The sequence below is a fragment of the Podarcis bocagei genome, assembly GCF_964188305.1.
Source record: "Podarcis bocagei genome assembly, chromosome: 10".
Taxonomy (NCBI): domain Eukaryota; kingdom Metazoa; phylum Chordata; class Lepidosauria; order Squamata; family Lacertidae; genus Podarcis; species Podarcis bocagei.
Window position 1 is genome coordinate 62,855,832 of NC_138135.1, and position 12,635 is coordinate 62,868,466.

Consider the following 12,635-nt stretch of genomic DNA (forward strand, 5'->3'; position numbering starts at 1 on the left):
TTGCTTAAGGGGCGCTGCACAGAGAGGGGGAGATTTTTTTTTCTTGTTCTCCCCCTCTAAAACAAGGTGTGTTCTGTGCTGTCAAGGTGCGCTCACCCGAAGCCTCCAGCTACCTTGGAAGCCTGGAGAGCGAGAGGGGTCGCTGCGCACTGACCCCTCTCACTCTCCAGGCTTCAGTGAAGGCAACCTGAAGCCTCACTCTGCGCTTCGGAGGCTTTGCGTTGCTATCGCTGAAGCCAAGGAGCCTGCATTCGCTCCATAGGACGCACACACATTTCCCTTTAATTTTTGGAGGGGGAAAAGTGCGTCCTACAGAAAAATACGGTACCTTTGTTACTCAATAAAAAATATTTTTAAAAAAGTTGCTTTTGTTACTCAACCATTACATTCCAATTCAACAAAACTACTGTATTGACTTCCCAGCTCACCCAAAATCGATGTTTATAACTCAAATTACATATAATTGTGTTTCATGGTTCCGTCTTATCTAATTTCATCCTCTCTAACAAGTCTCTTGATATACTCTGCTGTTTTCTTACACTTCAAACCCCGCTGTGGTTTTTGCTTACGGGAAATAACTTTTTAAATGGGCTAGAAAGGGTTTCCAGTCTTCTTTAAAAGATTCTGAATTTGTATCTTTTGTCAGCGCCATCCATTTCGCCATCTCTGCATATTGCAACATTTTCACCAACCATTCTTCCTTTGAGGGTGTTCTCGCCTCCTTCCATTTCTGAGCATAGAGAATCCTTTCCGTGGTAGTCACAAATATAAATACCGTTGAGGTTTTCTTTGGGATTTCACTGTCTAGCAACCCTAGGAAGAAATATTCTGGCCTCTTGGGAAAAGTCACTTACTTTCCCCCCCCCTTAATTTCATTAATGATAAGGGCTGTTGCTGATGCCTACCCTGCTGCCCATTTTTATCCCCCGTCCACTGGCCTGGCCCTCCAAGAATCACTGGAAAGCTCAGTCTAGTTCAGGGGTGAGGAGCCTTTCTCACACCGAGGGCCACAATCCCATCTGAACAATCTTCTGCGGGCCACATGCCAGATATGGGTGGGGCCAGAGGCAAAAGTGGGTGGAGCAACCAATTTATAAAAAAAACTTTGTACAGTAGTGTGTAGTTTTTACACATACTCCTCCCAACCATCTATCCAGAGAAGCAGGAACCATTGTAAGAGTTTAAGGAGACATACCAGACAGGCAAAAATGCCTAGGATGATAAGAAATGCGCTCTACGTGGGGTTACCTTTGAAGGTGACCCGGAAACTACAACTAATCTAGAATGCGGCAGCTAGGCTGGTGACTGGGAGTGGCCACCGGGACCACATAACACCGATCCTGAGAGATCTGCATTGGCTCCCAGTACGTTTCCGAGCACAATTCAGAGTGTTGGTGCTGACCTTTAAAGCCCTAAACAGCCTCGGCCCAGTATACCTGAAGGAGCGTCTTCACCCCCATCGTTCAGCCCAGACACTGAGGTCCAGCGCCGAGGGCCTTCTGTCAGTTCCCTCCCTGTGAGAAGTGAGGTTACAGGGAACCAGGCAGAGGGCCTTCTTGGTCGTGGCGCCTGCCCTGTGGAACGCCCTCCCATCAGATGTCAATGAAATAAACAACTATTTGTCTTTTAGAGGACACCTGATGTCAGCCCTGTTCAGGGAAGTTTTTAGTGGCTGATATTGTATTGTGTTTTTAATATTTTGTTGGGAGCTGTCCAGAGTGGCTGGGGCAACCCAATCAGAAAGAATTGTTGTTGTTGTTGTTGTTGTTGTTGTTGTTGTTGTTGTTGTTGTTGTTGTTAGAGTGAAGTGAAGAATGTGTCCTGAGGAGAGGAAATGTGGCCTGGGGAGAGGCCTAACACTCCACACCCCTGTTTTATTACATCTTCACATTTGGGCATTTTTAGAATCAGTACTTTCTCACTTCTATTTGTCACCACTGTCCTAGGAAATATTAATATTCAGCTCAGATGTGTACTACATGTGATCTTTGCAGATGCCTAATATAAACCTGTGACATGTTATTGTGGTACTGCATTGACCTTTTCATTATGCTGCATTTCAACCGACAGTCCGTTCCTTTTTCTCTTCCGCATAGTTAAGGAAGTGACAAGGAGAAAGGACCGTCAAATGCATTTGCAAATTTTTAAAGGCTCAGATTATCATAACCTAAAGCAATGCAGAATTTATTCATCTTTTGCTAAGAGCTGGGGTTTTTTGTTTAAGTCACCAGACCAGTCCTTCAAACAGTTCCCATTCTGTTCATCAGCAAGCTATTAAATACCTGGAAGATCCAAAAATCTTTCAAAAAATTGCATAGTGTTAAAAGTAGGAGTGAGGAACCTGTTTTAGCCTGAGCTCTGCCTTCCTTAGTGGGCAACTATCTGAAGGCTGTTTGCCAGTGTTGTGAAGAGGGGAAGGAGCAAAAGAGGTGACTTTTGCCCTTGTACATTCCAGCCTTGCAAAAGTCAGGTGTTTCTTTCTACATGCAGATAAATGTCTTTCCATCCTATCCTCCATCCAGGAATCATCAAAGGACACATTGCAACCAGGCAAAAGTATGCACGGATGTTATTGGCCCAGAGATGGAAAGAAGATAAAGTCCCAATCAGAGAAGAATGATAGATCAAGTTGATGGATTATGCCAAAATGGCCAAAATGGCCGTAAGAATCAGAAATCAGGAAGACCAAAATTTTAATAAGCAATGGGGGAAATTTATAACTTAACAAATTTTATAACAAATTAAAAACACTTAATTATAGAAGCAGGATAAAATACAGTATAAAAACATGAATAAAAATAAAATTCAAAGTTCAGAAATCAATTTGGGGGAAATCCCTCCAATAAGCATTAGATAGTCACCAGGGTTAGTGAGGAGGCCAGGGGAGAATTGGCTGTGGGATTCCAGAGCGGATACCATATTTTTCGCACCATAGGACGCACCGGACAATAGGACGCACTTTGTTTTAGAGGGGGGAGAACAAGAAAAAAAATTCTCCCCCTCTCTGCCCAGCGCCCCTTCAGTGAAGCGGCAGGAGGAGCTGCACAGAGAAGGGGAGAACTTTCCCCCTGTTTTCCCGCTCTAAAACAAGGTGCCATTTAAGGTGCGTTCAGGCGGCTACCTTGGAAGCCTGGAGAGCGAGAGGGGTCGGTGTGCACTGACCCCTCTCGCTCTCCAGGCTTCAGGTTCCTTTCGACCTGCTCTTTGGGGCTGGCGGGGGGAAGCCCACCATCAGCCCCAAAGAGCAGGTCAGGGAGCAGCGGAAAGGCGCAGCGGAGAGGCTCCTGCCATAGCCGCGCGTCACCTCTCCAGCCGGGAGAGGGTCGCGGGGCTATGGCGTCTTCGCTCCTTAGGACGCACACACATTTCCCCTTCATTTTTGAGGGGGAAAAGTGCATCCTATAGAGCGAAAAATACGGTAATCTTCATAAAAGGGGAGGGAGAGGGAAGAGAAGGGAAATGAAAGATCAAGCTGAATTCAAATTAAAGGCCAGGCGGAATAGCTCTGTCTTACAGGCCCGACAGAAGGAGGTTAAATCTTGCAGGGCACTAGTCTCATGGGACAGAGCATTCCACCAGGTAGGAGCCATCACTGAAAAGGCCCTGGTCCTGGTGGAGGATAGTCTGACTTCCTTAGGGCCCGGGACCTCTAAACTATGGTTATTCATGGACCTTAAGGTCCTCTGCGGGGCATACCAGGAGAGGCGGTCCCGTAAATACAAGGGCCCTAAGCCACAAAGGGCTTTAAAGGTCAAAAGACATACAGCCATGATAAGACCCATGATGGTATAGTTAATGGATGGTGGAGTTGGGCTATGAGGTTGGGGTTCAAATGCCCACTCACCCATAAAGGTCACTAAGTAACTTTGGCCTCTGGGCTTTCTCAAACTGGTCCACTTCACAAGGGATCTCCAACACATGTCACACTGAAGTAATTGGGGAAAGGGCAGCTTGCCCAAGACTTCCCCCACCCAATCAGGGGTGGCCCATCCCATATTGGTATCTGAGGCAAAACAGGAAGATGCCACCACACACACACTGCCTAAGCCTTGCTTACTCGGGTTGCACAGTAGCAGCTTCCAGCGAGATCTTGCAAAACCATGCCAGAAGCAGTGATGGCAGCAGGGGTGTCTGGGGCACCCACAGGGGCATTGCCCCATAGGATTCCACCACCCGAAGCAGGATGCTTCACTCCACCTCATAGGCCCTAGGTACTGTGGGTGGAAAAGTAGCAAGTACATTGAGTGATTCTCTGTAGTGAGAGTTTTACTGAGAATAGGTTGCATGAGCGACACTGAGCAAATTAAACTTCATGGCTGCATATTTCAAGATGCCGCAACCACCACACCCACCATTCACTGTTCTCTTTCATCATTTAATGGAGGCTTAAAAAATCCATTGTTCTTCAAGAAGACCCAATTTCCCAGACAAAAAGGAACAACTCTAATGAGCACAAGATAAAGATCAAAGAGATAGCAGAAGGGTGAGGGCACCTCATGCTAATGACTTAAGAACTAGGGTATGTTAGGAGTTAAGGGGGAAATGGATGGACAAGATTAAGAACTTCATAAAATGCAATGGAACAGGTATACCAACTGTAGAACTTCAACACCTAAAACCCTCGATTATCAGACAATGCATATTTTTCTTCCTCTCCTCGATGTGTTGTATTGCCCAAGGAGTGTTTGAGGTACCGTTTGCCAATGTAAAAGCACTGAAGGGGAGGCTCACAGTGTGCGCAGAATGTGAGGCCTGCAAGGTGGTTGGGTGTAAGCTTTGCTCCCTTATGGGATCTGAAGCCCACTAAAAGCTCAAGTTCAGAATTGACCTGTAGAATCCAGAAGACAACAAAGTATAGTCACCACGTCATGCGAGAGCCGTATATCCTCGAGAACGCTACATTCTTGCACCCACTTTCTAGTATAAAAGTACTTAATGGCCCTTCCTTGTTGCACACTGAAGCAATAGAAGTTACATACACAGTCTACATCAGGGCTGGGGAACATGTGGTCCTTCGGATTTTGTTGGACTACAGGTCCCATCATCCATGATCACTGCCTGGGTTGATGAGAATTGGAGTCCAACAGAGAAATCGGAGACGCCACAGAGCCCTCATCTCTGCTGTATATCGCTTGTTAACCATCAAAGATTTAACTACCACTGCTACCTTCCAAACCAGGCTTAGGAATTAGCTTCATTTTTTTGATAGCCACTTTTAATTTACCTGGCTTCCTGGTCAAAACACTTCCTTCCTAAATGGGCGCAAAAATGTCACACTGAGAGACAAATGAGAAAGAAAACCAGCCACCACATGCACAACTTCCCTCAAAAGGTATCTGCAGGGGCTAAATATTCCATGCAGGTCTGAGCAGGCAGAACCAAACTGCTCAATAGTTTACCAACTTGCCAGCACTAAACACAGTTGTTTTTTTAAAAAACAAAACAAATCAAAAGAAACAAAAAACTGATGTCCACTTACCAGTTTCCCTCGAGATCTGTGTGAATGCTTCGACGCCACTCTCTCCATAGTTCCCCTCTGACGCCAGTGTTGAAACATAGTTCCATCCAAGTGCTGTCACAATATCAACCATGGCTTGGGCTTGATAAGAGTCGGGTGGGACCACCCGGGAGAAGAAGTCATACCTGGTGTTATCACTTAACTCTGGTGCTGTAGATGCATAGCTGATTTGAGGTATCTGCAGGGGGAGGAACAGAACAAAGGTTGTTTTTACATCTCAGAAGCGTAAATTACAAGCCAAGTATGATCTCCAAAGTAAGTCATCCACAAAGGAAGCATCTTTGTGTACTCAGGGTATACCCTTCATGGCTCACTGCCTTGTCGTGGCAAAGAAACTATGAGCTATGCTGTGCAGGGCTACCCAAGATGGATAGGTCATTAGCCGAGAGTTTGGACTAAATGTGATCCACCAGGAGAAGGAACTGGCAACCCACTCCAGTATTTTGCCATGAAAACTCCATGGACATAAAATAGAAGAAGTTTTGAGAAGAAAGTGGGAGTTTCCAAGGCATGCGCTGGTTCATGGGTTCACGGAGAGTTGAACACGACCAAGACGACTAAACAACAAATAACTCAGGTATATGGTAAAGACCTCTGGATGGTTAAGTCTAGTCAGATTTCATTATGGGGTGTGGCGCCCAGCTCCTGCCAACCTAGCAGTTCGAAAGCATACCAACGTAAGTAGATAAATAGGTACCACTGCGGCAGGAAGGTAAATGGCGTTTCTGTGCACTCTGGCACTCATCACGGCGTCCTGTTGCACCAGAAGCAGTTTAGTCATGCTGGCCACATGACCCAGAAAGCTGTCTGTGGACTCAGGGTCTAACTAACATTGAAAATCTGCTTTAACTAAAGTTAGCAATCAAAACTAAGCTGCAAATTATCAGTAAACCTTTTGAGGCACAAATACCAATAATAAACCTGTGATTTTATGGATACTCATTAACAGATATGCATACGTTTATACCTGATACAAAGTATCTTTTTATAATATACAAGAATAAAATAAATATTTTTAAAATCTAATCTAAAAAGAAATGGGAGCAAAGAGAAGGGAGATGGAAAAAAGAAACAGAAGAAAGAAAAAGAAAATTTGAAAGGGGAGGAGGATGAAAATACTTCTGATTCCCTGTCTGTCAGCTAAATATAGTAACTTGTTCAAAGTATTCACTCAAATTAACAACCAACTATTTTCTAAAAGCCAATATTATTTCAATCTTCAAATCCAGATATTTGAAGTTAATTTTCCTTTTCATAGGAAGTATTTCAGATATTCAATAACTGAGGTTTATTCATTTCAGTGGGGCCTACTCTGAGTAGGACTTAGTTAGGAAGGCTGCTTTATACCAAGTAAGATCTGTTGGCCCACTTAGCTCAGTTTTGTCCACACTGCCTTGCCAGGATTTCAGACTCAGTTCGCTCTCAGTCCTACCTGGAGATGCAAGAGAACTGAACCTGGGGTGTTGTGCATGAAAAGCAGATGAATACAACCCAAAGCGCACATGTTTCTAAAGACAAAAAAAGTGTCCCAAAGCTTGATTATTCCAAAGAGGAACCAGATCATTAATTTGTATGCAGGGTCCTCAAAAACATGGATATTATTTCACTCCCCCATGTTCTTTTTATTTTAAAAAAAACCAAAATAGCTGGAAAACCCTGCATTCCTCAAAACTTAATATGATTCCTATATTGTTTTCAAAGGGAATGACTAAGTACATTTCAAGAAGGGGCTTTTTTTGGTTTTTTGTCAATAATGTGTGCTGTCGGTAATGCTACTAAATAAAAATTACAACTTAAAAATTATGACTTTCGCTCGGAGCTGTCAATTTTATGAGTTTATCTTGACAGTAACAGTCCTATAAACCCCTGTAAAATATTCCAGTACATTAATCACAAACCTAAGTCAATCAAGGGACCCATGAAAGTGTAACTGAGCACTGTCCAAACTGAGCAGCGTCCATAAATGAAATATATCAAACCCATACATGGTTCTTGATTTCTGGACCCCATAGTGCAGAACAAGGCTGGGGCATGTCTGACCTGACGGTTGAATTACAAAGCCCTTCTCTCACACACCCCAAACCACATCCACCTGCCCGACCCCCATATCACATGGGAAGTCAGGTGTGGTACAGGTAAAAGTTGTGAGCACCATCACTTTGAGGTTTGTTTATATTTAAACTACTTTCAAAAGGCAAAACCCGGTCACCTGATGTGATAATTGTCAACATGCAGAGAGGCCGGGAGGCCAGCTGGCAAGCCCAACTCGGACGTCTCCTTCCATCGGCCCGTGCTCCGACGTAAATCAGCAACCCAAACTTCAAAAGCCAGGGCACGCAATTAGCAGAGTGTACTGTGCACACAGAAGCAGGCGTGAGGCGTAAGTCATGCTATAGCTACAGATTTATTAAACATAAATCAGAACAAAGAAATATGTCGCCTCTCTCTCATGTCGTCTCAGAGAGAGCAGAAAAGCAAAGGTAAAGGTAAAGGGACACCTGACCATTAGGTCCAGTCGTGACCGCCTCTGGGGTTGCGGTGCTCATCTCGCTTTATTGGCCAAGGGAGCCGGCATACAGCTTCCGGGTCATGTGACCAGAATGACTAAGCCGCTTCTGGCAAACCAGAGCAATGCACGGAAATGCCGTTTACCTATTTCTCTACTTGCACTTTGATGTGCTTTTGAACTGCTAGGTTGGCAGGAGACGGACCAAGCAACTGGAGCTCACCCCATTGCTAGGATTCGAACCGCCGACCTTCTGATCAGCAAGTCCTAGGCTCTGTGGTTTAACCCACAGCGCCACCCACGTCCCACAGCAAAAGCAAAAGCTATACACAAATGGAAGTTTCCAGCATACTGTGCTGGAATGTACAGACATGTGACATGCAACAATTCCACACATCTGTTCCTTAAGGTGGAACGGAATTCTCAACAATAATTACATCAGATGATTGGCAGGTGGGATGCCTCATACAAATGTAAAGGTTGACATTCATGAGAGGAAGAGGTTGAGATCTGGCCCCACCCTAGTATAGAACCTGAAAAGCCAGGCGCAAGAAACCAGAGGCTAACATGCTACTAAACCCAAAGACTTTGTAATATTTTTCACGCATTCACGTTTGTTCACTACCAAGGGAAGGCAATAAAGTTTCTCCCGTTGGCTAGAAAGGAAACACCCGTTCCAAACCAGCCAGGTGCGCAATTGCCCTAACATCTCCATAAGGCCTACTTAACTGTGTCACAACAAGGGAAAATAATAGGAGTAGAAATATACGTTAGTAAGTCTGGTAGTCCCACACCTGCCATTGACATTGCGTGACCTTAATCAAATCTTTCCTTTAGTGACTCATTTGTTTTCAATGCCCTTCTAAGGTCTAGTTTACTGTGTCAGCTGTTATTGGGAGATGATTGTGAAGGGCATCAGGAGTCTACATTTTATAAAAAAAATAGGATGCCCTCAAAGACCCGTACTACCCATATTAAAAGTATGGGGTGGGAATCCATCATTAAAGAAAAGTCATTTTAGGCTATCTCCTTAAGCCACAAATAAAGATTCCTCCAGTTCAAACATTGGATTATTACTTTATAGATACCAGCACCAAAACCTTGACATTTTTAGTCTTCCGAATGTGACATTTTCCCAAAGGAAGCAAAATTGTCCCCTAAACGCTAATTTCTGTCACGCTGGTTTCTCAGCATGTCACCCTGCAGTTCCTCAGGGGATGCTGCTATCTGGAATGCTAGCCTGGCGACAATGGTCACAGCATCCATAGAAGTTTATCCCTGGAGTTTTCATAATGGTTCCCTTGTTACAGAGGATGAGGCTCAGATGACTGTTTCCCTTTTCATTCAGACTCAGACTTGACTAGGAACGACAGGTCCACGCAGATCCCCGCAAATAGGCCTGAATCAGGTGCCTCATAGGGCCAATAATGTCCTATACGTATTCATTAAGCCACATGCCAGATGTTTTAAAACTGCCATCAAATGTCCTTGCCCTTGTAAGAAGCTGTTGCAGGTGAAGGCCTGTGAGCAACGTCATCGGTGGGGTGTTTCTAGAACTAAGGTGAAACCGTAAAGTCCCCTTGCTATTTTTGCTACTAGATGCTGCATGCTGTTTTAAGTATTCCTAGCAAACTACAGTTCCCAAGATACTTTGGAGGGAAGCCATATTTGTTAAAGTGGTCATAGAGATCATAGAATTGTACAGTGGTACCTCGGGTTACATACGCTTCAGGTTACAGACTCTGCTAACCCAGAAATAGTACCTCAGGTTAGGAAATTTGCTTCAGGATGAGAACAGAAATCATGCTCCAGCGGTGCAGCAGCAGCAGGAGGCCCCATTAGCTAAAGTGGTGCTTCAGGTTAAGAACAGTTTCAGGTTAAGAACAGACCTCTGGAACAAATTAAGTACTTAACCCGAGGTACCACTGTAGAGTTAGGGTCTGAGGATCATCTAGTCCAGGTATAGGCAAACCAAGGCCCGGGGGTCAAATCCGGCCCAATCACCTTCTAAATCTGGCCCACGGACGGTCCGGGAATCAGAGTGTTTTTACATGAGCAGAATATGTGCTTTTATTTAAAATGCATCTCTGGGTTATTTGTGGGGCAAAGGAATTCGTTCATCCCCCCAAAAAATATAGTCCAGCCCCCCACAAGGTCTGAGGGACAGTGGACCCGCCCCCTGCTGAAAAAGTTTGTTGACCCCTGATTCTAGTCCAACCCCCTGCAATGCAGGAATATGCAGCTGTCCCATACCATGATTGAACCTTCAACCTTGGCGTTATCAGCACCATGCTCTAACCAACTAGGCCAATATATAAGTGCTTTTAATGTATGGCGTGAATGTGGCCTTGTATTCCTTATGATAGTGAAACTGAACCCAAAACATAGACAGAAAATAAGAGTGGCTTGGAAACAGAATGGATTAAAAAATAATAATGCATGGATACAGATTTAAAGTGAATCTTGGGGCTGTGTACACCCCGAGTATACTGTAACACAGGCATTAAATGCACATAGAGGTGAGAAGATGGCCTGATAGACGTTCCCCTATGTGCATTTGGCATAATGTCTATAAAAGCCTAGGTAAAGGGACCCCTGACTATTAGGTCCAGTTGTGGCCGACTCTGGGGTTGCGGCGCTCATCTCACTTTCTTGGCCGAGGGAGCCGGCATGCAGCATGTGGCCAGCATGACTAAGCCGCTTCTGGCGAACCAGAGCAGCACACGGAAATGCCGTTTACCTTCCCGCCAGAGGAACTACTTGCACTTTGACATGCTTTCAAAGTGCTAGGTTGGCAGGAGCAGGGACCGAGCAATGGAAGCTCATCCCATCACGGGGATTTGAACCACCGACCTTCTGATCGGCAAGTCCTAGGCTCTGTGGATTAACCCACAGCGCCATCCTTTTTCCATGCAATTGGGACCCTGCCTATTCAAAAGTTCTCTGAACAGTCATGGACAGAACCTACAAGTGCAAGCTACTTGCACGGATCTTTTCCGACTTCACACCAAACATAACATCAGCCGCAAGCACAACCTATTTGTTCAGAAGAACATCTGAATAGTGTCCATCTCCTTATAAAATATAAACCTATCCAATGTGAAATCTGATAGCAATGAGATATCAGGGGAAGGGAGGGGGAAATAACCAAAGGAAAACAATACAACATTGTGCGCATGGTAAGATCAAAAGAGTTACTCTCCCTATTTTGCTACAGTTTTCTTCATTATTTTAGCAATTAATTGGATTGGAGTCTCTCAAGGAAACGCTTGGAGTGAAGGGCCTGAGGGAATGACAAAATAGCAATTTCTCCAGTTTTCCAAAAAAGGGAGGGAGGGAGGGAGGGAGACTTCTAGAGAAATGGGAAGTAAGTAAAAAGGGAGATCTTATATCTGAAATTATGCCATGACGGTGCTGCTGAACTCAGATCTCTTATAGGCAGCGCTTTTTTCCAGCTGGAACTCACAGGAACTCACTTCTGGAACCTCTCAGGTGCCATTCTAAGAAGAAGAAGAAGAGTTTGGATTTGATATCCCGCTTTATCGCTACCCGAAGGAGTCTCAAAGCGGCTAACATTCTCCTTTCCCTTCCTCCCCCACAACAAACACTCTGTGAGGTGAGTGAGGCTGAGATACATCAGAGAAGTGTGACTAGCCCAAGGTCACCCAGCTAGTCTAGAATGTGGAGGAGTGGAGACGCGAACCCAGTTCCCCAGATTACAAGTCTACCGCTCTTAACCACTAGACCACACTGGCTCTCAGAAAGAGAATGAGAGAGGCATTAATGGTGAGGTCCGGCACCTATTTTTCTATAAAAATAGCACTGCTTGTAGGATGGGTATGCTCTTCCTCAGAGCACTAAATGAGTGCACCCAGAACAAGCAGCAGTGGGCAAGTGTTGAGGGTCATAGAATGACTTTTCTTATCTCTGCAGCTGTGATCTCCTGGGTGACATGGACACCATAAGGCGGTTGAATGTGCCTGTTTCCTCTATCTGTTTTCCTCCCAACCTCTCTGCATGGCCCCGGATGTTGGCAACCTATGCTATGCCACTGGTTGCAGGGGCAAGCCTAAAATCATCCTTGAGCACTTAGTGTTAGAGACAATGCACTTGCTTGGCAATGCTGGTAAAAGAATAAATAAACAAACCCCGACCGCTGGTCTTTCTCTATCAATATCAGTGCCTCCTCACCCAGAATGAGAGGGACAATAGAATCCTCAAGGCTTTCACACTCAGAGAGCTGCATCATCCAGTGTCGCATCGTCCAAAATGAGAGGCACGCCACAATCCTCAAGGCTTTCACACTCAGAGAGCAGGAAAAGCATATTGCTTGTTTCACTGACTGGCTAAAGGGGGACTGCTCTTGCATGCAGCTACCTCTAAAAGAAGTGAAACTGATCTCTTGGCACTATCAGCAACACCTGCACCAGTTTCCCACCAAGGAGGGAGCCAAACAGCCACCAATTTCTTGGGAATCTTTAGTAGATGCTAGTGTTTCCTCCACTACTGCCTCTAATCATCTATGTATTACAGTCTCCAAATGCCATCATTTGGATGACATTCCCTCCTGTAACATGGGACAATAAATTAGGAGAGGTTTTTTAAAGGAGA

The 12,635-nt window shown here is 44.9% G+C and overlaps 1 protein-coding gene across 3 annotated transcripts in view; it reads right to left on the reverse strand.

Annotated features, from left to right (window-relative positions):
* GRM8 (glutamate metabotropic receptor 8) overlaps positions 1 to 12,635 on the reverse strand; it is a 551,348-nt gene that overhangs the window by 412,208 nt on the left and 126,505 nt on the right. For all 3 annotated transcript variants that reach the window (XM_081211526.1, XM_081211524.1, XM_081211525.1), the window contains exon 3: positions 5,480 to 5,696. In XM_081211526.1, coding sequence (XP_081067652.1) covers positions 5,480 to 5,696 — 217 coding nt within the window. The remainder of the gene's footprint in view (positions 1 to 5,479; positions 5,697 to 12,635) is intronic.